The 22,897-nt window shown below is 39.0% G+C and overlaps 1 protein-coding gene across 1 annotated transcript in view; it reads left to right on the forward strand.

The window, feature by feature from the left end:
* The first annotated feature begins 2,246 nt into the window (after nt 1-2,246).
* si:ch73-211e3.1 (mastermind-like domain-containing protein 1) overlaps nt 2,247-22,897 on the forward strand; it is a 72,425-nt gene continuing 51,774 nt past the window's right edge. The window contains exon 1 of the mRNA XM_053499322.1: nt 2,247-2,573. Within this exon, the coding sequence (XP_053355297.1) occupies nt 2,526-2,573 (48 nt within the window). The 5' untranslated portion in view covers nt 2,247-2,525. The remainder of the gene's footprint in view (nt 2,574-22,897) is intronic.

Raw genomic sequence — 22,897 nt, forward strand, 5'->3', positions numbered from 1 at the left:
TAGAAAATATACAGTTGAAGTGAATTATTTAAACATGTCATGATAATAACTATAACAACTATAATAAATTACACTAAAGCTAATTACACTATAACAACCGTATCAGATTTGATAATGACTGATTGTGATCTCCTTAATCATTTAAATTCTAAATCAAGTGCATTGGCTTGAAGCGTGGATCCCTATTTGAGAACCATAAGCAGAAGTGAAAAATTACCTACTTTTATTCATGCCTATTATGCATGGCAACATGTACTGTCTGTCTGCAACATTCATTTTCCTGATAAAATGACTAATGAGCATAGGTAGGCACATCCAGTTAACTGCCCACTTATTGTGCTTGATTGGCTGCTGTGTCTGATTTGAATGCGATAGATTACAACATACTGTGTTGTAATAGGGTACAAAGGTGACACAGCAATACAGTGTTCGGCATCATGCAAAGCTAAGTCAAACATGCAATTAGAACAGTTTGAAAGGAAATTTTCATTAAATCTATTGATCTATTGATATTGGTTTATTTATTGTGCGTTGCTAGAGGTTTCTGCATTGTTCATTTTTGAATTGGTGTAGTTTCCACACATTCTTCCTGTTTATCTCCGTTGACTTTCCCTACTGTTGTCATCTAATGTTTAAAAAAGGCCCAACATGGCATTGGATAAATAGTCACTAGGTTTACTTCCTTATTCGTGATAACATATTTGCATTTCTATACTTAGGTCCACATCAACTTACCAAGGCTGCTAGCTTGTGTTCACTTGTAGTGTGATTAACTGCTGTTTACACACAAAGAAAACTGTATGTAAAATAATCACTGGGAAAAAAAAATCTGTTAACAAAATGAATGGTGGAATAGTGGCACAGCAGGTTCTGTTACTGACAATCAGTTTTGATTGTGAGTTTCGACATGCTGGTTGCATGGAGGTTTGTGTGTTCTCCACATGTCTGCATGGGTTGCGTCCAAGTTCCCTCTCTCATTCCCTATACCACTTATCCTGTTCAGGGTTGTAGGAAGCCTGGAGCCTATCCCAGGGGAACTTGGGGCACAAAGCACAGTATACCCTGGATGGGTTTCCAGTCCATCACAGGGCACACAGTCACACACTCATTCACACACTACTGGGAATTTGGAAACTCCACTTAGCCAAATCTGAATGTTTACAGACTGTGGGAGGAAACCGGAGTACCCAAAGGAAACACAGGGAGAAATACAAATTCCACACACACAGGCCCAAAGCAAGGCCCAAATTCTCGACTCTGGAGGTACACAGTCACAGTGCTAACAGTAGGTGGATTAGTGTCGTAAAATGTCCCCTTTGTGTGGGCAAATGTGTGTGCATCTAATCTGGCCCAGACTCAACCCACTGTATATGTTCACTTCTTATACAGTGTTTCTGGGACACTTTCTACGTCTATGGTTACCTTGACAAGGATAAGATGTTTTTTCAAAGGGAATGTACATATCACACTGATATCTTACTCACAGAAATCGCTTTTAATACAAAATACACTTTATGGACAAACAGGCCTCTTATCCCCAGTGAAGGGCAATCTTAATGCTTCAGCATACCAAGACATCTTTGACAATGCTATGCTTCCAAATTTGGGGAAGATCCTTTTCTATTCCAACATGACTCTGCCCCAATGCACAAAGACACGAAGCAAGGACTAGAAAGACATGGTTTGACGAGTTTGGTGTGGAAGAACTTGACTGGCTCACAGAGCCCTGACCTCAACACCATCAAGCACCTTTGGGATGAACCGAAACGGAGATTGAGAGCCAGGCCTTCTCGTCCAACATCAGTGTCTGACCTCATACATGCTCTACAGAATAAATGGACAGGAATTTCCACAGGGACACTCCAAAATCTTGTGGACAGCCTTGCAAGAAGAGGGGAAGCTGTTATAGCTGCAAAATGGGGACCAACTTGAAGTGTATGTATTTGGATACAATGTCATTGCAGGTTTGGCCAAACACTTTTGTCCATATATTGTATATGTGAGTAAGCACGCTTAATGGATTTTATACCATCTGACCACTAGGGCCAGCAAATCCTGTCCCTCTATCACCAGGTCCCCTAGGAAATGGGTGGTCTGTCTCTTTAAGAGACGGCAAGCGTGTGAACTCCGCGTCTCCGCCTCTTTTGGCTCCGTGGGCGTGGTTAACTCTGGGATCTCCGCCCCCGACTCAGGAAGCCGGCGAGAGCAGCGCTTTGAGAGTGAGACAGACTATACACACACACACACACACGCTCGAGCTGCTCGAGTCCGCCGCTGCCGTTTAGTCTGATGAACTTGCCTGATACCTGGACGGAATGTTAAATTAGCTTGTCTTTTGGACTGAATGTCCTTTTTAAAAAATATTTTTCATGCACAAAGCAAGGAACTGATTTGAGTCTAAATTTACGACATTATTCGGTTTTCTTTTATCTTCATCTGTAATATGTTTCTTTTTATTGTGACGCTTGATACATTGTAACAAAAGTGGATTTAATCGTGGCCGCGCCGTATCCCATCGCTCCAAGATGCTCCTGGTCTCTCAGCGGCTAGATTCACCTCGCATGGACCCTTTAGTAAGTGCATGATGAGTTTGTAATTGCTGTTGTTGAGTACCAGCTTTCTTTTGATCTGGTGTCAGGCAGAAGGCTAATTAACGCTATTACAACTTCATCTCGCTGCTGTGATTGACTTTGTCCTTGCATCCTGTGATTTGGTTCTGACACACTGGATTTAACTTTGTTCACTATTTCATGATTGGTGAAAACTTGAAATGAAAATCAGTATATATATATATATATATATATATATATATATATATATATATATATATATATATAATGTGTGTGTGTTTGTATATGTGTGTGCGTGCGCTAGATAAGCCTAGTGTATTAAAGATTAACCCGCGCCGTCTCGCGCACCTTCCGCACACATTATTAAGTCCCTGATCTAGATGACTTGATAGACTATTTAACACCACCATGGAATCAAAGGCTCTTATTTGAGACACTCGGATTCCTGATCGTTATGAGATGCATAAAGCATGCTCCACGCATAGTCACAGCGGCTTTGTGGATCAGTAATGTAATGCGATTGATTGCAAGCCTAAAAACCCACGCACTAGTTAAGCAGCAGTGTGGACCGCTTGTGGGAATAAAACAGGGTTTATTGGTGGTGTTGGAGGAGGTGTAATGGGCACTCAGCGGGGCCGCGCATGGTAACAAAAGCGCGCCCCCGGGCACTGGGGTCAGGACGAAAATGATCGAGCCTGATACTGTCGCACGGGTGGCCGAAACGCTGAACAATGAGTGTGGATTATTGCTGATATATATTTTTTGAGAAAGGGGGAAGAAATAATACTTGGAATAAATCGCGACCTGATGAAATCTGTCTCAACATCTCAGGCATTCACACACACTACACAAATCAGCTGCTCTTTAAATGGGTTAAACGCCTCTCTGTGTGTGTGTGTGTGTGTGTGTGGAGAATGAGGTGGAAGTGGAGGTGGGGGCTGCGTCTGTCAGTCAATAATCTTAGCCAATTAACTCATGAGGAATGCTGCGCGTCAGGCGCGAGCTCGGGAACGCCTCCCTCCGCTTTGTTATTGTGACTTTCCCCTTAACGCGTCTCGCAAATCAATGAAAGTAACCTGTATTATTTCCTTCTTAATGTCTGGAAATGATTTGACTCGTTTGAGCACGGAGCAGACTGGGCAGGATGTGATTAGCGGAGATGATTAATGGAGTTGGACTCTCACTCACTAACACCTGACCAGAAGCTCGAGTTGTGTGCAATAACCTTTTTTTTTTTTTTCAGTCTTAATAGTAGACTGTTGATTGTGTTTCAATAGCATCGTAATGCGTTTTGTATTGAAGGCTGCGTTGTGAAACGCAGATTTTATTAATATTCACGGGGAGTCATAAGCTCTCTGACCCTTCAGCACCTCGGCTTATGGTGTTTAATGAGCGATGGAGCGCACTCTGGTCATTAACCTAAGCGGAGAGCTCTGGTGTAGGCTGTGTTCAAGCGCTCTCTGGTTTGCCGCAAAGGCACGAAACCAACATCCGGTAGTTTTTCTGTAACTCTAGCTCATATAACTGTGTATTGGCCGTTTGGGAGAGAAGTAGAGTTTTAAGGTGATGACTGCTTGTCTCTCTGCTGTGATAAAAAAAAAAAAAAAAAAAAACGCTTACAGCGGTTATTGAAGGGGAATTCCTCAGATTTTTAAAATGGAAAACTAATTGCTTTGTCAGAAAGTGAACACTCGTGCAGCTTTTTGTTGTTTCAGATAGCAAGAATGCTTTAGTCTCACGCAGCTCAACTACCAGGTGTCTTCTGAGATTTTGGCTCAAATGTTAACGTTACAAGTTTTTTTATTTACATTTTTTTTTTACAACACCTACCTTTACATGTGGCACCAATCAGTATTCTTCATAATAAGGATCTGTTTTGAACCTTTCAAGCTTGAAATCAATTTTGAGGACCATTTTGTCTAAGGGCTGATAGCTATCACTAAAACCGGTGCTCCTGAGATCAATAGAAAAGGCTGCTGATAACACTCACAAAGCATCTCTTCTATACAGTTTTATACAGTACTCAATACTAATAATCATCAAAATCATTCGGTCAAAAAAAAAAAAAACATCAGCGGTTTTCTAGGGGCGGTAGTCAGTATTCACTGCCATTGTGTGTAATATCGCTCTTTAGCTGAAATCCTTTGTAAGCAGGTTCTTAGGAGACTATAAGGTATAAGCCATGACAGAGATACTCCTAGTATCAGTAACAAAAAGAAACCCATATAATTATAATAATTAAACACCATCAAAGCCAGTTGCTATTAGGCTTTAAGGCATATCTATATAAAGATTTTTTTTTTCATGTATAATAACACTCTGTCATTAAAAGTAGATTTTATAGTTGATGTTTGCTAAACAGTTTTGACATATTAATAAAAGAAGTATTCTGGGGCTGCCCATGGATCTACTAATAATTCAATGCAATCTGACTGTATTAACCATACATGATCTGAAAGTAATCATTAGCTGGATGAAATACCAGTCAAATGTGTGGACATACACCCTAATTCCATGGTATTTCCTGATTTGTATTTATTTCCACATTGGAAAACAATGCTGAAGGCATCCCAAATATGCAATAATTTCCTTTAAATAGTTGATATTGTGATGTGTATGCTACGTATGCTCTGTAAAGCCTTCATAACAGCACTAACCCGAGATGCTGTAAATTGGTGGTTTCTGAGACTGGTAACTCTAAATGAACTTCTCTTCTGAAGCAGAGGTAGGTTTTGGTCTTGCTTTCCTGGCATGGTCTTCATAAGAGCCAGTTGTCATCATGGTGCTTGATGGGTTTTGCAAATACACTTGACAAACCTGTTCTTCCAAGAACTGTTCTAGAACAGCTGAGTTTTGTTGTTGTTACTTAATTACCTGATGCCATATGTGTTAAATATTTGTAGTGTATCAAAAATTTTGTCTGGTACTGTACCTCTGACTATGGTTATATGATTATAAATATGTCTTATGGAAACAGTGGAAGAGAAGGTTGATTTTCATCCAGAAAATCAACAGATTTTCTGCCAATATGAGCAAGTTCCTCTACAATTACACCTTTTGACAAATGTGACTGATTTTATCAGTTTATTTCTCGGTTTAAAAAAAGCCAGATTACTGTAATGCCTGCCAGAATGTTGTATAATTTTGTAATGTATATTCATAGCTTTCATTAGGATATTCTACCATCTTAAACGACTCTTCTAATGTGCGCATCATTTTTTGATTGCTGAAGACAGCTGATCTAAAAACACAGTGGTCAAAACTGTTTTTTAACACAGCAGGCAACATCTGCTTGTAAAATCACATAGATTAAGTGCTAAATTAATCAGAACGTAAAGTCAGTTCGTCAGAAACAGCAGGTATTTGGGGCTTTTTTTTTGTGAGAAATGTAACAGACAGTAATAAAAAACCACAGAACAGGAAAAGGGAATGGTTACACCTGCTCTCCATTTTAACCAAACCTTGTCCAAATAGGGCTTGTAGTTAAGGGGGTGCGAAAGAGGTAAAACATTGTATGGTAGTCTTGTTGTAAATTAATTAACCTTTAGGGCTGATCTGAGCTCAGCTGTGGCTTCAGGGAATAGGAGGTGGTGTTTGGCGGTTTCTACCTTGCATTTACATTTAATTATTTGGCAAACACTTTTATCCATCAAGACCTACAAAAGCGTGCAAACAGCTGAAAGCTAACAAATTAAAGGAGATAATGACTCATAATCAGAGACAGAGACTAGGATGAAGCTGCTACGCTGGCTGAAGTAAACGTTAAAAAGGTAATTGCACTTGCAAGATTGATGAAATACAACATAATTACTATATTATTATTGTAACTATCATTGTTGGCATCGGTTTGAGCCAGAGCTTGGGTACACTCTGTGTGGTGTTTCACATGTTCTTAGAGTGTTTGTGAGGGGTTTCTCTGGGTTCTCCAGTCCAGAAACATGTGTTAAAATGAATTAAGTGTATCAGAGATTGTGTGTATTGGGCCTTGGGTTGGAATAGTGGCCTTGCACCTAGGGGTCCTAAGATTGTTATGACTACTGAGTAAATGATGACGATGACATTATTAATATTATTATTATTAGTAGTAGTAGTAGTAGTACAATTAATATTATTGCAATTGGTATCATTATTATTATTATTATTATTATTATTATTACCATTATTATTAAAAGCAAAGTTGGTATAAAAGTTCATATACTGTAAATACAATGTAGTGTCTGTTTTCTGTTGAACTACACCCAACACTACACCCACAGTAAGTTTTCCCTGTAGCAGATCTTTCTGCTCTTGTCGATTTGAACTGATCTCCGGCCAAATTAGTTCAGAGTGCTTTGAAGTCGCAGCTGAAGGGGAAAAAAACGTGCTGCAGTTCTCGGCGGTACAGTGCTTAGATCCCTTTCAGAGCTCTCTGACACCGGCAGCACAGCCGCCACCGTAACGGGAGAGCGGCCGTACTAATGCCTTTGTGCATACACTTGGATCCACCTCAAAGTTGCGTCGGAATTGAAAACAACAACGGCGCGCAAACTTTGGTCTCGCCGGCGGTCTTGAAGCATGAGATCAGCAAGAGGTTAGGAATGCAACGCGTTCTTTCAAAGACGCCGCCATAACCCAAATCAAAAGCACAAAAATCTTCAAAGCCCGGAGCATCCAGTACAAAACAGTCCGTGCAACTCTGTCCTCTAGTTTAACACTGTCAGTCTGAATGACGGCTTTGGACCACTTTTCCACCCTCTTCCCTTTTTTACTTCAGGAACGTAGGAGAATGAGACAAGGAGTGGAGAACCATATGCTGCATGCTTGAGAGTGAAAGAAGGAGAAATAGCAGGGGGTAAGGACATAAAAAGAAGGAAACAAGGCTGAGAAAAAGAGGAAAAATAATGATTTGTTCTTGAACAATTATGTTACAAAGGTCAACTGTTGGGTGATGGGAAGGAAAGCAATTGGTGTCATCTTGCAAATGACAGAGAGGAAATACACCAGTCAGAAATAGCTTTAAAACCATTAACATTACAACTACCTAGGTTTGGGTTCCTCTTGTGCCACAAGGGGTGGCTTAGGCTCCTTGAGGCATGGCACCAGAATTTTGGCAGCAGATCCTTTGGATGCTGTGGGTTGTAGGATGTGGCTTCCATGGATCGGACTTGTTTGTTCAGCACATCCCATGGGTGCGTGATCGGATTGGGATATGGCGAGTTTGGAGGCTGTCAATATCTAGTAGTTTATTATGTGGAAAAGCTTGCGTTTCAGGCCTACACAATTTACGTGATCGTTGGTTCTCAAAAGACCTTTCTTGAGATGCCACACTTTCAGACTTATTAAACTAACCCTAACCCTAACCTCTGTCTGATTGTTTTGTGAAGCACCATAAGAATGAAGGATTTCTTCTTTACAATGACAGGACACTGATCTATAAACCTAGCCTTATTGCTATTACATGATTCCAAGGACTTTTTAACAACACCTGTTACATCATCGAACATTTTAAAAATCATTTTGGTTTTGCCCTTCATGACCTGAGAAGCACTGTGCTTTCACTTCTGTCCAAAGTGTCCTGTTTCTCTGGAAACCTTTTATTCTATGACGTTGAAGTACACTGTAGTTACTTCCTGGATTTGACATATTTATAAAAAGCATAGCAATCATTCATAGAAAAGCAAACACGATGGTGAGTGATAAGAGTATAAAAGTGCTCTTCTACTTCTTACACTGTATTCCACGGGATAAATTAGCACATTTTGGAATGCACGCGCAGAACGTCACAGCACCTAAGCGGTCATGTAGACCAGAAATAACTAGTTCAGTGTTCACAGGAATAGTGGAAAGAAAAGAAAAGGGAAAGGGGAGGAAGAAGGGAAAAAATGGCTGTTATGAAGTAAGATGCTTATGTTTCCTCAATATCAATATGTGAGTGAGCAAGGGGGGAGAAAAAGAGATGGAGAGAGCGTGTGAGCATGGAGAGAAAGAGAGAGAGAGAGAGAGAGAGAGAGAGACGTGTGTGAGTGCGTCAGCGTGACTATCAGGCAACCCTCACCAGGAAATAACAGTGTTGCCTAGGGATGAAAAACAAACAGGAATCACATACCAAATATAAGATTGTGTGTTTTCCTTTTCTGACTCTATGACTTAGCTGAAAACCAGGGACCAAAAAGAGAGCCATCTAAACCCAACTCACCCTCACTGACTCTAAGCTGAACCCAACGTGACTGCTTACTCTGACACAAACTAACCCCTTACTGACGCTCAGTGTGTGTGTGGAGTCTTGTTGCTAGCTGCTCAGGAGGTAGCTTATCAGCTCTTAAAGCTTGCTTTAGATAAGTAAGAGAGAAAGGGAAAACAAAGATAGCACAGCTGACAGCTTCGCACGTCTATTTCATCAATCTGTTTGGAAGAAACCTTGTGCTTTCCTTCTAGGGGAAAAATGGGGCAAGTAACAAGACTTCATCTATTTTGTGCATCCACCTGTATCAGCTGGGAGTAAAAAAAAAAAAAAAAAAAGCCAGGCTTTTATTATTTTTTTTAACATAATATAAAGTAGTATCACAGAAGCCCGGTATGATTAGATGTGGATTAGATGTGATTAGATTAGTGTGGCGAGGCATCAAAACAGGAATTATTCCTTTGTTGCTGATCTTTAGCCTCCAATCATCCATCGACTACGAAGCGCCATATGAGCCGAACATCTGCTGTGCCTCATTGCCTAAAGGAACATTCTACGTCTGAAACATCACCCACATATTAATTTCACAGATTCATTTAATTGCAGTGGAGGCTTTAATCCGGCAGATCTTTAGGCAGGCAGAATGTGAATTAGATTGTGTCATCTCCCTTTTAAGTTTTTGTGTATGTCTTTTACATTTGTATTTTTTCAAACTCTTCGTAAAGGTCCCATATTTTACTATTTTTTTTTAACAGGTTAAGACAAGTCTAAGAGTTCCCCTAAAGTGTGTGTGTTTGTGTGTGTGTGTGCGTGTGCGTGTGTGTGTGTGGTAATAATCTAGTTGAAATTACCCTTGGATAATAATTTTTTTCATACCTCACACTTTCTTTACAGGTTTTCACTCCTTTTCCAAAAGCAGCGTTTTAGTGTCTATGAGCAGAGCCACACCCCAGCAGAGCCGAGCAATAACCCAGAAAAGGGGATTATTATCTTATAATCGGCTTATAATTGGCTTGTTTAAGCTTAAGCCGGTACAAAAATGGAAAAGTTACACGCACAAAGGTTCACACTCAAGTTTGTTTGTACACACATACAGAAGAGACATCTGTCTAAAAATGACTAAAATTTGATTCATCACCCTCCTGTCAGCAGCCCAGAGCCACAACTGCCTGATCCCCCACAGCCCCCACCCTATGTAGTGTACACTGTATAATGAAAGAGATGATATTTGATATTCAGCCTGAGTTAATATAATTGGAAACATATAATTCAGGTAGTGAAGAGCAAAATGCTATTAAGTAAGTAGCAACAAGAAAGCACTACTGAAACATGTGACAGGTTAATGCTTACAGCATGACTCAGGAGTTTTTATGATGTAAACGTGCACATTAACACAAAACAAATGCCTCGGACTACCCAGTGATTATAAGGATTGTTGGAGTTAACGTGTCCTGTGCAGGCCTGTGCTATACTGTGGTAAAACCATCAGTCATCAACTAAACTCTGCTCTGATTTGGGTCACATGCTGAGCCTGAATCTCCCCCATTCCCCAACCCACCCCTTTCCATCCTTCTCGCTCTCTTCCTTTATGAAGAAGCGTTGCATCATTGTCATGCAACATGTACTCCAGACCTTTGTTGTGATTTCCACCTTGCATCATCATACACATACACACACACACACACACACACACACACATGAACACGCACACTCATACGCAAAGGCGAATTGGGTGGCAAGGCTGTAGGTAGCAGAGAACTTTGGGTAATTTTGCACTGGGTGAGAGGGAGACAGATATTGTGATGAAATTGAGTGTAACCAAGGGGAAAGGGATACAGAATGGCTCTGGTCCTATATGCGTGTGTGTGTACGTGTATGTGAGAGAGAGAGAGAAAGAGAGAGAGAGAGAGAGAGAGAGTAAAAGGTTATCTTAAAATGTTGTAATATTTAATATATATAATATACAGTATATATATATACACAGTATGTTTATATAAACATACTGTATAAGCTTGAAACACATCCTATTTTTATCATTTATCTACAAAAGAAAGAATTCCAAACAGCGAAACTATGTGTGTCTTCTGCAAAAAGAAAGAAGTTTTGTTCTTTTTTATTGGCTGAGCGATTTCTCTAAATAAGATGAGAAGAATGATCAGTGATCAGGGTGACTCTAAGAGCTGAAAGGATCCAAAAGCTGCTCAGAAGATTGAAGGAAGTTATAAGGGTAAAGGTCAGACGTGTAAAACACACTCACACACACACACACACACACACACACACACACACAGCTGGGAACAGTTAGAATACATTCAGATTTAGAAAAGGACCCGATATCATGTAGGTTCGTACATTATTTAGACATTTTTGTTATTAAAGAAACATTCGTATAAAAACCTTTTTTTATTCAGGAACGTAAAATTCAGCAGTGAGTTTCATGAACTTGCAGGATATTTTATTAAAGCATTAAAACATACATTTGCGCACACATATACACATACACAGAGAGAGAGAGAGAGAGAGAGAGAGAGGAAGACAACCCGGCTTTCATCTGTGGTCCAAAGTAGCATTACCCAGAATTCCTGGCCCGACATAATGCTCTGATTCCCAGAAGCAGCTGTCGTAGTAACCTTGGCAGCTTTTCGCGAGTTGTGATCTTTTTTCCCCTCCTCTTCTGCTTTCTGAGTGATACAAATGGAATTGAATGTAAATTATTAATTAGCAGAAATGCTAGGGGAATGTGTTTATTTATTCATATACAAAGACAGATATGTTGTCTATAAGTTTATTCAGTTAAAGACGAAAACCTATGCAGAAAGTCATCTAGGATTACAGCAATAAGTGTATTTGTGAGAAAAAGAGAGCGATAAAGATCCGTCTGCGAATGCTCTAGCGTTAGGAAATGTTACAGATGTGCCTTTTCCACTGTTGTCTTGTTGTCTCGGGTGAATGTGGTATTCTAGGTCACTCTCCACCTCCCAAGTTCCCTCGTGTCATCCATTAACTCTGTGTATGTGTGTGCAAAGCATAAATGGCAATACCAGAGGCCAGACGTTATCTGCTGTTTTGTACTTAAAGCTGTTCATAAAGAGTTTTTGTCTGCCCATGAACTTTTTGTGTTGTTGTATGTATTTTTTCGTATTTATTTTAACCCCAAACCTGACTTACAGTTATACCAGGCTACACTTAGTTTTTTTTTTCCATTGAACTTTTCTATTGTTTCTCAGTCACTCATCAGCTACACATGTGTGCACATTTTCCTTTCTTTCTCATTTCTCTTCTCTTTCCCTTCCGTTCTCCCTCCCTCACACCCTCCCTTCCTTCCACCCACCCTCCTATTTTTGCATATGATCCCTATAATTTCTCTCTCTTTCTCACACTGTCTTATTTATTCATTCACTCACTCACTTACTCTGCCTCTTATTTTGGCTTTGTGAATAGTTTTTTTTGACGTTTTCTTCGATGCGGTTGTGTGTTTATGTGCGAGGTCAGCTTGAGTATCGCTATGGTAATAGTGTCCTTAGCGGAACAGGGTGTCTGTTTGCACATCCACACTTAACAGATTGTGGCACAGGGTTCTCTGAGTAACCTGATAAGGCCCTGATGTTGTGCTTTGTGCATCACGGTTAGAGACTGACTCTGGTTACAATCGCACACGCACAGCCTTCTTACATCCGACACCGTTTGATGAGCACGGACTACCTGACCTGTCGTGACCCCAGGTCACTAAAAGGGTGGAGTCGATGTAATTGCTGTAACTGATTAATAGCTGTTCAGCCCTAATAGAATTTTCATTTAGACATGACTCTTAGATAAATAACCGTAATTACTGACTCATCCTGTTGCCGTGATGCACCGCATGGTCGGGCATTGCTTTAATTGGGTAAAAACATCTCGGTGATGTGACTGTTGCTGAGACAAACATGTGGAATTAACATCCTGAGGTCCAAATAAGACATTGTGGGAATATTCACTGTTTCCTGTCTGAGTGTGTGGAGGTGTCCAGTTGAGAGCGGTTCACAAATGGCTTTGACCACAGAAAATAAATAGAAAGGCAGATGGAAACAAGGTTTTGTCTGGAACCAGAAAACATCTTTAGACCACTAGGCTGCTGCTGGGTCAGATTGACCTGCTGTAACGTTTACACAGACCATGCTTTGTGACTATGTTCAGTGTGTACTCCTTAACTCTGATAATAATTACTGTTACACATCTACTTTAGTCACTACTGCTGCAACTGGTTTCAGTTGAGCATCACTGTTTCAACATTAACACACAAAAGTCTTCCAAAGTTGCACACTCTGATTCACTACAGTCATCCTTTGCTATGTTTCACTTAGAATTCTTGGTATGTGTTTATAAGTATAGTATCAGTCTTACCTTTCAATATCTGTTGTGGGGTCCTACATATTGCTGCATAGTTTTGGTTGATAAGATTAAGATTTAAATGAAAGTTAATGAAAAAATACATAAATGTTTTAGGAAATTCATCCCATTGTTCAAAGCTCTAGCCTTCTTCTTTCCCCAATCCCATGTTATTTTTGCCCAAGTTAAATTCAGATTTTTTCAAGTCTATTTAATTCAAACCTAATGTCAGAGAGACATTAGGTTTAAATCAAAATTCCAATACATGTAAGTACTTTACAGTAGGACTTGGTCGTTTTTTATAGGTTTTCCTGCTCTGCACACCGTCTGTGAAGTTTGTCACCCGGAACAAGAGTACGATGTAAACAACCATCGTTCCATGCAAAAATGCGTTCCAAAGTTCAGCTGAGATTCTTATAAAGCTTGTGCAGTCCCACTGAGCTAAATGGAGTTGGTGTCTTTCAAAGTTGCTGTATATTAATACAGATTTACTGCTTTTATTCACCTGAAATTAGCTGTATGGGTAGCTATACAGCTAGATCAGTATTTCCTATTGTTGCTATTGCATGTACGTTGCAGGTGAATATAGTTAGTACAGTTGGTGGGATTTGGAAAAGAGTGTCAAGGTGCTTTGAAATATTGAAATATATACGAATTAGTGTGTTATGTTTGAACAAACATATCAAATCCATCATTTTGCTTTGTAAAAGTCAGTAGGAAGTATTTATTTTAGGGTTGGATGAGTGGCATAAAAAGACTAGTTACCATTATATCAAAAGCCTCCAGGCAACTGTGAATGCATAATCTGCTTTCCCAGGTGCCTGGGGTAGTCATTTGTCCACCTCTGGATGAAGACGTTTCTCTGGCACCACTTCACATTAGACAAGCAGCTTTGATAACACAGCAGACAAATCATCTAAATGGAGCTAATCTAAAAACACACCGGGAGAATTTAGTGAATACACAACACTCAGAGGTTCTCCCTGCGAATCATTTAAGCTACAGTTTGCAAAGTGTATGAGTTATGCTGAACAGATATCTCCACATTAGGATAATTGCAGCTCTTGTGTGTATGTGTGCGCGTTTTTTTTCCTGCACTATTTTATTTTTAGAGAACATGGGAATGGCGAGTGGGGAACGCTCATTTTGGCACAGAGATATATGCTCAAGTGCATGCCACTGATACAGTCCTCATGGAGCACTGGAGACAAAGAGACAGGCACATTGTGTTTGTGTGTGTTTTTCTCGAAGAAAAGGATGTCTGCTTTAGACAGAGAAAGAGAGAAAGAAAGAGAGGGAGAAAAAAAGGTTTAATCATTTATAAGGCAGGCACACACATCTGTATCTCCACGCCTCTCTGCTGCATTCTTAAGCTGTTACTGGAATATTGAAGCATTTGTTTTTCGGAGGCACTGCATGAAACCTCCAGCATTCATCACGATGTAGCTCATACTTGGACTGGTACAATAACTGTAAAATTTCACTCGAAGGGAAAATATGCATGCATGTGTGTGTGCGCGTGTGCGTCTGCAGGTGGCAAATTGAGAGGCAGTTTGCTACAGGCTAAGTATCTTTACACTAAGTCTCGCGAGTCCTACAAACCGCTGATGATGTAATTGAGAAAGGGGTCATTAGGTAAAGCCGAGCTTGCCAATGCCCCAGTGTACATTTCCGCTGGATTATATCCACATAGCATCACCGTTTCTGACTTTATGTTGAGAGAAGTCGAAATAATAGTCCACCCCACCGATTTAACAGTGTAATCCATTGTGGTGAATATGTTCAAATTGTTGAAGATTATCACACAATTAGAGCAGTTTGTTTAAAAGACCTGATGTGGCTAACAAAGAAATTAGCCTTTTAGCAAATGGCATGCTGTTTAACTTCTTGAACTCTAAACTCTAAACTCTTTTTTCTTATCCCTATTTGCTATTAGACATCCAGAATTAATTAATTATATTTAAGTGAATAATAGAGAGAATAAAATATGAGTAAGAGATAGCTACTAAATGCTGACTATTGCTAGTCATGTTAGCATGTTTTGTCAAAGTCTTGAACTCCAAATTCACTCATTTTTTTTCTTATCACTTTTTGCTTTTTTTTTATTTACAATTTTGAGATGAGTAAGTGAAGTGGCTATTGCTAGTCATGTTAGCATGTTTGGGTAATCCTCACATTTAAATATATAGCAAAAAGGTGTAGTGGATAAAGAGAAGAGCACAATCTTGCTTCCATGTTAGTTACTCATTTTTCTAACAGACATCAGACCTGCTTTCATATGTGTTAGTGCTTTAACAGTTAATTGGCCCAGATTCACTAAACCCAGGAGAGCTCTAAAATGAATTAAAATAGCTTAAGACTACAAAAATAGGGGGCTTCAAAGGAGTGCGTTTCCGTTTGTGCATTTGTGATAAAGCTTTCTTCAAAATGAATCCTCTGTCAGTGTCACTGTGAGCCGTTAAGCACCACATTTTTTTTTTCCTGAGACGCTGAGACAACAGTCAGGCTATCAGCTATCAATTTGACACATTTGTCACAAGCCTGTTTATTCTGATTTGCATCTTGTGTGTCAGAGAGACAAGTATCTACTCTATCCGAGTCAAACTAACCACAGCCGCTCATCTCCGGGTCAGAGCTTCAGTACAAAGCAGGCTAATCTCATTCGCGTGACTGTAGGTAGTAAGCTTGGAGATGATTATCTCAGGTGAAGCTCTGTGACTAAAAATAAAAATAAAAAAATAATACATAATAAAGTAATGGTCAGAGAATCATAAAGATTCACTTTGCTGTGCTCTGCGGTGGTAATCCGATAATAATTGGCTTCGAGATGAGCTGTTGGCTGTGGCGAGGGAGAGAAGCTAGCTGCTGGCTTATGGTGTTTGGTAGTACCGTTGTAGCGCCTCCCTGGATTGTTTGCTGTTGCAACAGAGCAAAGGCTGGAAGGGAGGAGGAACATATTTCTTCCTTACACAAGCATCCAAAACAAACATGGCCAGGACTTGAGCTCCTCTGCACTAGACCTAAAATTCCACAACATCCACGCAGCCAAGGAATTCGTCTCTCTCTCTATGTCTGCCTGACCGTTACTCTGTCTCACTCTGTCCTGTTCCCTCTCTTTCTCTGGTTTCAGCTTTAAATTCCCCAGAACATTTTAAATTTGTTTTAAATCATTAAATATTCTGTCCGGACACATTTTCCACTTTAACAACTGATGAATCTATACCGTAAATGATCATGCTAACTTCATGTTACCTAGCTATCTAGCTAATTGCTAGTAAACAAGCTCAAATTTATCCAAAACCATGACATTTTTTGTAATAAACTATTGTACATATACCATAATATAACAGTATTACCTCAGACATTACCATGATAGGCACCATAGGACTTTATAGATATTTTATAGACTTTGTAGATTATATTTACCAAGGGTAGGTACTATGGCATTTAAGTGGGCAGTTGTGGTAGTACTATGGTGTGTACCACAATGCTTTGGTGAATACCATGGTGCTTCTTGGGTACCACAGGTATCTAATATGGTGTGTTTGTACACAGCGTTGTTTACAATTTAGACAGAAATAAAAATCAGAAAAGACCAGTGAATAAAAAAAAAGTGTCCTAACGTTTGACTGGTATTGTACCAGATATTGTATATAGGTTGTATATAGGTTTCAACATACACTATCTACAACTAAAATCTTTGTACATGTTCCAAAGTACCATAGTATCGTGAATGGTAGAACCATGTATCATACCATAGCTATATCAACATATAAGTACCATGGTAGTAGTGTACACGCCATGGTAAAATGGTACCTAATTAAAAATAGGGAACAGGTTGTATTTGTATTAACATTCTCTCAATTATTTACCTAAATCAATTCTCTCAATTAATTACTTTAACACTAGACAAATCTAGTAATATGTCATAGGAAAGAATGAATCACTAAAAATGGCTGAGTTATCTAGCTAGTCAACTAGCTAAGCATGCGGTTTCTGTCGAGAAAGTTCTATCAAATCTAATCATGAAGACATGTTTTTATGAGCTTATACATGGAAAAATCTGTTTTCTTTTTGTTTTGCCTTGTTTTTAACAGAATTACCGAAAAAAAGCTTTGCTTTAAATTGAAAAAGTTATTTGAGTTCCATGCTAGCAAATGTTCCTTGAATAGCGCTAGACAGTATGTCAAGAACATATGGTTGTAAGAAAACAGCTAGATGAGAGGAGTTATACATAAAAAAATATAAAAATCTGTTTTAGAATTAGTTATAATATGGAAGTATACATCAATATAGTTAGTGATCTTAATTTGCCTGAGTGTTTTAAGGTTTAATGTAATGAATAATCAATGTTGTCATAAACAGTAATAACAGCAAACTAACTGACTTTTTTTTTCTTTTTTTGCTAATCCTCTCTCTCTCTCTCTCTCTCTCTCTCTCTGCCTCCTGCTAGTCAGACAGATGTTTGTTAGCGGTTGGCCCTTAGAACAGATGTGCTCTTGTTTGGTATCTGTTCATCCAAAAGAGCATAGTTCAGTGCATGTTGTTGTCAGCCCACAAAACACCACACACACACGCAACTCCTGGAAAAAAAGTACCAAATGTCTGAGAAAATCAAATCTTTACTCTGCTGATCTTTCAGTGAGCATGAGGAAAGTTGATAAATTCTGCATAAAGCTGGTTTCATGGGACTAACCACTATTTCTAACTAAACATCTGTTTGAAAAGAAAGAGGATAGAAAGAGAACGAGAGAAAGATAAAAAGAAAGAGAGCTGACAGTGTTTTTCCAGGTGATGTTCACAGCAATGGGAGAAAGAGAGAGAGGGACAGAGAGAGAAAGAGGGAGGGGGGGGACGCGGTGAGTGTGGGAGGTACAAAACAGGAATGGCAGTCATGTCCGTTTTCATCCTCATGCTCCTGGTCTCACAGCCCAGCTGTGCTTCACCCTCAAACCACATTAGGAGCTAATAAACATGGCACACGCAAGCGCGCGCGCACACACACACACACACACACACACACAATAATTTCTCTCCACATGTTTGTGCAGCTGCTGAAATGACTTCACTCTATGTGCATGTGTGTGTGTGTGTGTGTGTGTGTGTGTGTGTTTACAAGCAGGAATCAAGCAGGAGTATATATCTTCAAAAAGTCCTTCAGTGATTAACTAAGTGGCAGGCTGTGTTAAACACACACACACACACACACACACACACACACACACACACACATACACACACACACAGAAGCACACACATTCTTGTTTTGCCTCCTTTGTGGACGTTTTCCATGGCTATAGATAGATAATAACTGATACACAACTTTAACCTTACTTGCAAACCATATTTGCTTTTTTCTCTGTTTTTCAAATTTCAGATAGATATTTCTCGGCTTGTGAGTGGTGCAACTAGTTAAACATTCACTCTTTTATTGGGCAATCGTGAGTATGACTATGCCTCATTTCCATCTTCAGCAACCACTTCATCCTGTTCAGTGAATTTAGAGGCCAGGCTGAGGACACTAGGAGTGAGGTGGGAATTCACCCAGAGCGGGACTCCTGCTCCTCACTGGACTCAGTTACTATTGTTATGTGTGACACAAACGGATATTATGTATCCATCAGTTATTATGTACACCACCTTACTCAGATTTCCCAGTGTGTTTTCTGACAGAGCAACTGTATCACCAGGGGACAGTCGATACAATATTATCACAAAGGTGACGATTTGATTTGTATTGCAATTCTGCTATTATGATTTTACAAATATCCCGGTACTATATTAAAGTTTTATTTATTTAGATTCTGTTACAGTTCGGAACAGTCTTAGCAAATTATTAGCTAAACATACTGTATATGAATGAAAAAAAAATAATAATAAAAAAAATCTATTTTGCAGTCAGCGTAGTGATACATGAAAAGAATCACGATACGTACCTGAATTTTTTTTTTTTCCCATCTCTAAATTTCACCAGTGTAAAGGATGCTGGAATGCAACCATCATTTGAGTGTCTGTTGTGCAATAAGGAAAGTGAACTAGTGTCTAAGTATAAAAATGTGAAAGAAAAAATCTGCTTCATATAGATCTGCCACTGAGTCCCCACAAGGCTTGAGGTAAATACACACCGCAGTAAGACAGCTTTTAATAGCGCTTAGAGGACGCAAAACAGGATGAGGTGAAATCCAGTGGATCAGTTTGAGTGTGTAAAAGAGAGAGAAAGAGAGAAAGATTTAGCATTGATCTCCTTAGCCAACTCCCTTTCAAGACAGGCTGCCTACATGGATAATAAGTATCACATTCTCTCTCTCTCTCTCTCTCTCTCTCTCTCTCTCTCTCTCTCTCTGTCTCTTGCTCTCTTTTAAATTGTTATGACACTCAAGCACTTCAGCGTCTGCTGCTAAAATATTCCTTTTTAATGACTAATGAACATAAGGCTCGATTTCTCCCTTGGCAGATTATTAACATTTGGCACGTTGGCAGCGTGGTGCGCCGTAAACGCATTTCTGCCTGCATTGCTATGCAGATAGTGTGACGCCTGTACCCAGGGTCTTCATGCATTAATTCAGACCATCAAATCCCCCTTCATCCAGATTATTTGACTCCTCTGTAACTAAGAAGATTATTATTTTGGATATTCACTTGTGTGTACGTACATGTGTGTGTATGTGGAGGCTGAGAGGGTGGGCCATGTTATTAATACGCAAAAAGGGTGCAGCTGATTTTTCATCATGTCTGCGTGAATGAATTTAAAAGATATTGTCAGTATATAATGTTCAAATAATGTGGGTTACAGTTCTGTGGTTACAAGCATCTGAGCACAGAGCAAAACTCACATTCATATATATTTTACAACAATGGTTATTTTTCGTCTTATTCATTTTTTTTTTTTTTTTAGAATTCAAAAAATATTAGCTATGAGCTCAAAACTTTCCCTTTTAAAAAAATAAACTGTTGCAAATCATTATTAAGTAGACACCTTGATACCTGGAAACTGTTATCTAGGAATAGATTTTTCCCCCCAAATTGAACTATGCTGGTCTAATAAGATGTGTGTTTGACATGTGCAGAGTGGTTCTGCCTGCTGTCAAGTGTTTATCCTGCTGGAAATATAACAAAAGAACTTTGAGGTTAGGGTTCACATCTTTTCTAATAAATTCTACCTTTTACGTTATGATTGGTTACAATAATTAACCAACCATTAACTCATCTATGATCGATTAGATGTGAAGTACGAGACGTTCATTGCCCCTATCTCAGCCTACTGTACGTCTCTGTGGATGAAGGTAAACTGGTGGGTGAGAGCGTTGTTCTCAAAGAGTCTCACAAAATCTCCCTCCCGGAAACTGGTCACCACTTTACGTTACACCCACTTGTGGCAAACATGCAGGAAGAATATATTTATTCTGACAATAGAGAAATATTCAGGTCAGCTGTTCATATGCCTAATATTTACTTATTGAATAATTATATAAGGTTTACACCCCCCTCTTACCCCTATCCTAAAAAACATGGATGTTGGCTTGATAAGCTAATAATTTCTCTTACATTTTTTGTTTGCATGCTGCTCATTTGCACGTAAGATCAAGACTATTTTGCACTACTTAGGCTGTGGACAATCACACTGCTGCTGACACACATCTTATATTATGTCAAATACCTACTGTTCAAATCATCCTGCTCGATACAATTCTAGACTTTTTTATCTTTGTACTTTTTATACTTTATGGTTTACACTTTTATTTTGTAAATTCTGTTCATGATTTACTATAAAAAGTTTGTAAATTTTTATTCTATTTTATTTTGTAACTTAATTTCCAGCTTAAATATAATTTTGTTGCAAATTCTGGGCTTCCCAGGCCTGGGGTAGACTATGAGTAAATAAATGCAAATACAAATTGTCACATACACAGTCATACACAGTACGATATGCAGTAAAATGCTTATACAACTACCCATGACTTAAAGAAAAGATTATCAATAAAAAATAAGTTGTGGAATAAAATAAGAAATAAAATATAGAAAAACTTTAGCTATAGAAAATATAGCTATAGAAGTTAAGAACAAAATATAAATAAATTATATCTTTAGTTATATAATAATAACATAAATAAATATATTTTATATATATTATAATTATATAAATAAATTATATCTTTAGTTTAAATTCCTTCCTAGTGTAATATTTTTAGTTGTGGTCTAATTTTCTTCTATTTTAGGTCACAGACAGTCGTATACGCGTTTCATTTTATATCATATTGTGTATGGTTGTGTATTTGACAAATAGAATTGGAATAAAAATACATAATAGGGAACATCTTATACACAACCGGTTGGACACCCCTTCTAATTCAGTGGTCTTTCTTGACTTTTGTTTCTTTCCATATTGTAAAACAATTACTGCCCTTCATGTCCTAATCTAACAACTGACTGTTATCGCATAATGTTCTGCGTGTTATTTTTTTTTTTATATGTAAATCTCTGGTATTGTTCTAGACTGTAGAAAATAAATCACAAAACATTGAATTAGAAGTTGTGTTTAAACATTTAACTAGTACATTTTAAAAGTACTTATATCGAGCACTCAAGTAAAGCTTTGATTTATTTCTTTAAAAATCATCTTCGGAAAAAAAATAAAACATGCATATTATTCATCACAGGTTATTACAGGTTAGGAACTCTGAGTTTAGGAGCTGAATGCCTTTTATACACCTGCTCCAGCTTGAAGGCTGGAACCTTTAAGCTTTATAACGTCAAGCATCTTACACTCAGGTAGGTTACACCAAGGCTTGTGAATCTCTATGGGATAACTCACCGGAGTGAATGGCACATCTGAATGACAGCTGTGTAAATAATATAAATATGCATGTAAACCTGCACTCCTTTATGTGCACATCTGTGCCAGTCCGGGTTTTTAACTGCTGTAAGAGCGGGGCCTGCGTACACCTGGCGCTTGACACACTCGCACTCTAACAAGCCCCTTTAAGAGAGAAGCCCCTCCGGGGAACTTTTTTTTTACTCCGTACAAGCAGACCCGAGTGGTATGTTCTGCACTTAAGATGGAGTGCTGCGTCCCGCTCTCGTTATTTCATTACCTACAAATATCGCCAGTGTGTACTGTATACATCCTCACTCGAGTGCACTTTAACGCCACTTATACACTAATCTAGTGTACTTTAAACATGGCTTCGGGTTATACCGAGTTTGAGGACAAGGGAAGAGTGATTTTGGTTCAATGAAAAGGCGTTTGGTAGGAAGAGAGAGAGAGAGAAAGAGAGAGAGAGGGGAGATTGCAGTGGGCTGGAGAAATCAACAGCCTGCAGTGTGTGTTGTACAGGGACCTGCAATCAATAACTAGCTCCTCTTTTGCCCCCTCAAGGACGTGTTAATACACACAGACACAAACGCACACACATATACAGGATGCTGTCATCCTGTACACACACACACACACACACACACACTCTATGGGTCTACATGGCGCCATTTTATGAGGGCGTTAATTGCTGTGACGTGTTGGTGGAGAACGCTACCGGGTGAGGCAATGCTGAGATTTATTAGAGAGAGGGGGAGAGAGGTGGTGTTAAACAGATAAAAAACTAAGTATGAATGAAGATAAGTGCGAGTGGAGAGGCGAAAGGAATAGGGAAGGAGAGCTGGGTGTCGTTGCACGGGAACAAGATTGAACGGAGGTACAAAGCGTAGGCAGTTATGAACCCGTGCTTATCTTAAAGAGGGCTTTTAGACGCAGCGTGCCGGAGAGAAAAAGTGATCTTTTTTTTTTTTTATCTTCTTCCCACCTCAT

Source organism: Clarias gariepinus, chromosome 1 (genome assembly GCF_024256425.1).
Source record: "Clarias gariepinus isolate MV-2021 ecotype Netherlands chromosome 1, CGAR_prim_01v2, whole genome shotgun sequence".
NCBI lineage: Eukaryota > Metazoa > Chordata > Actinopteri > Siluriformes > Clariidae > Clarias > Clarias gariepinus.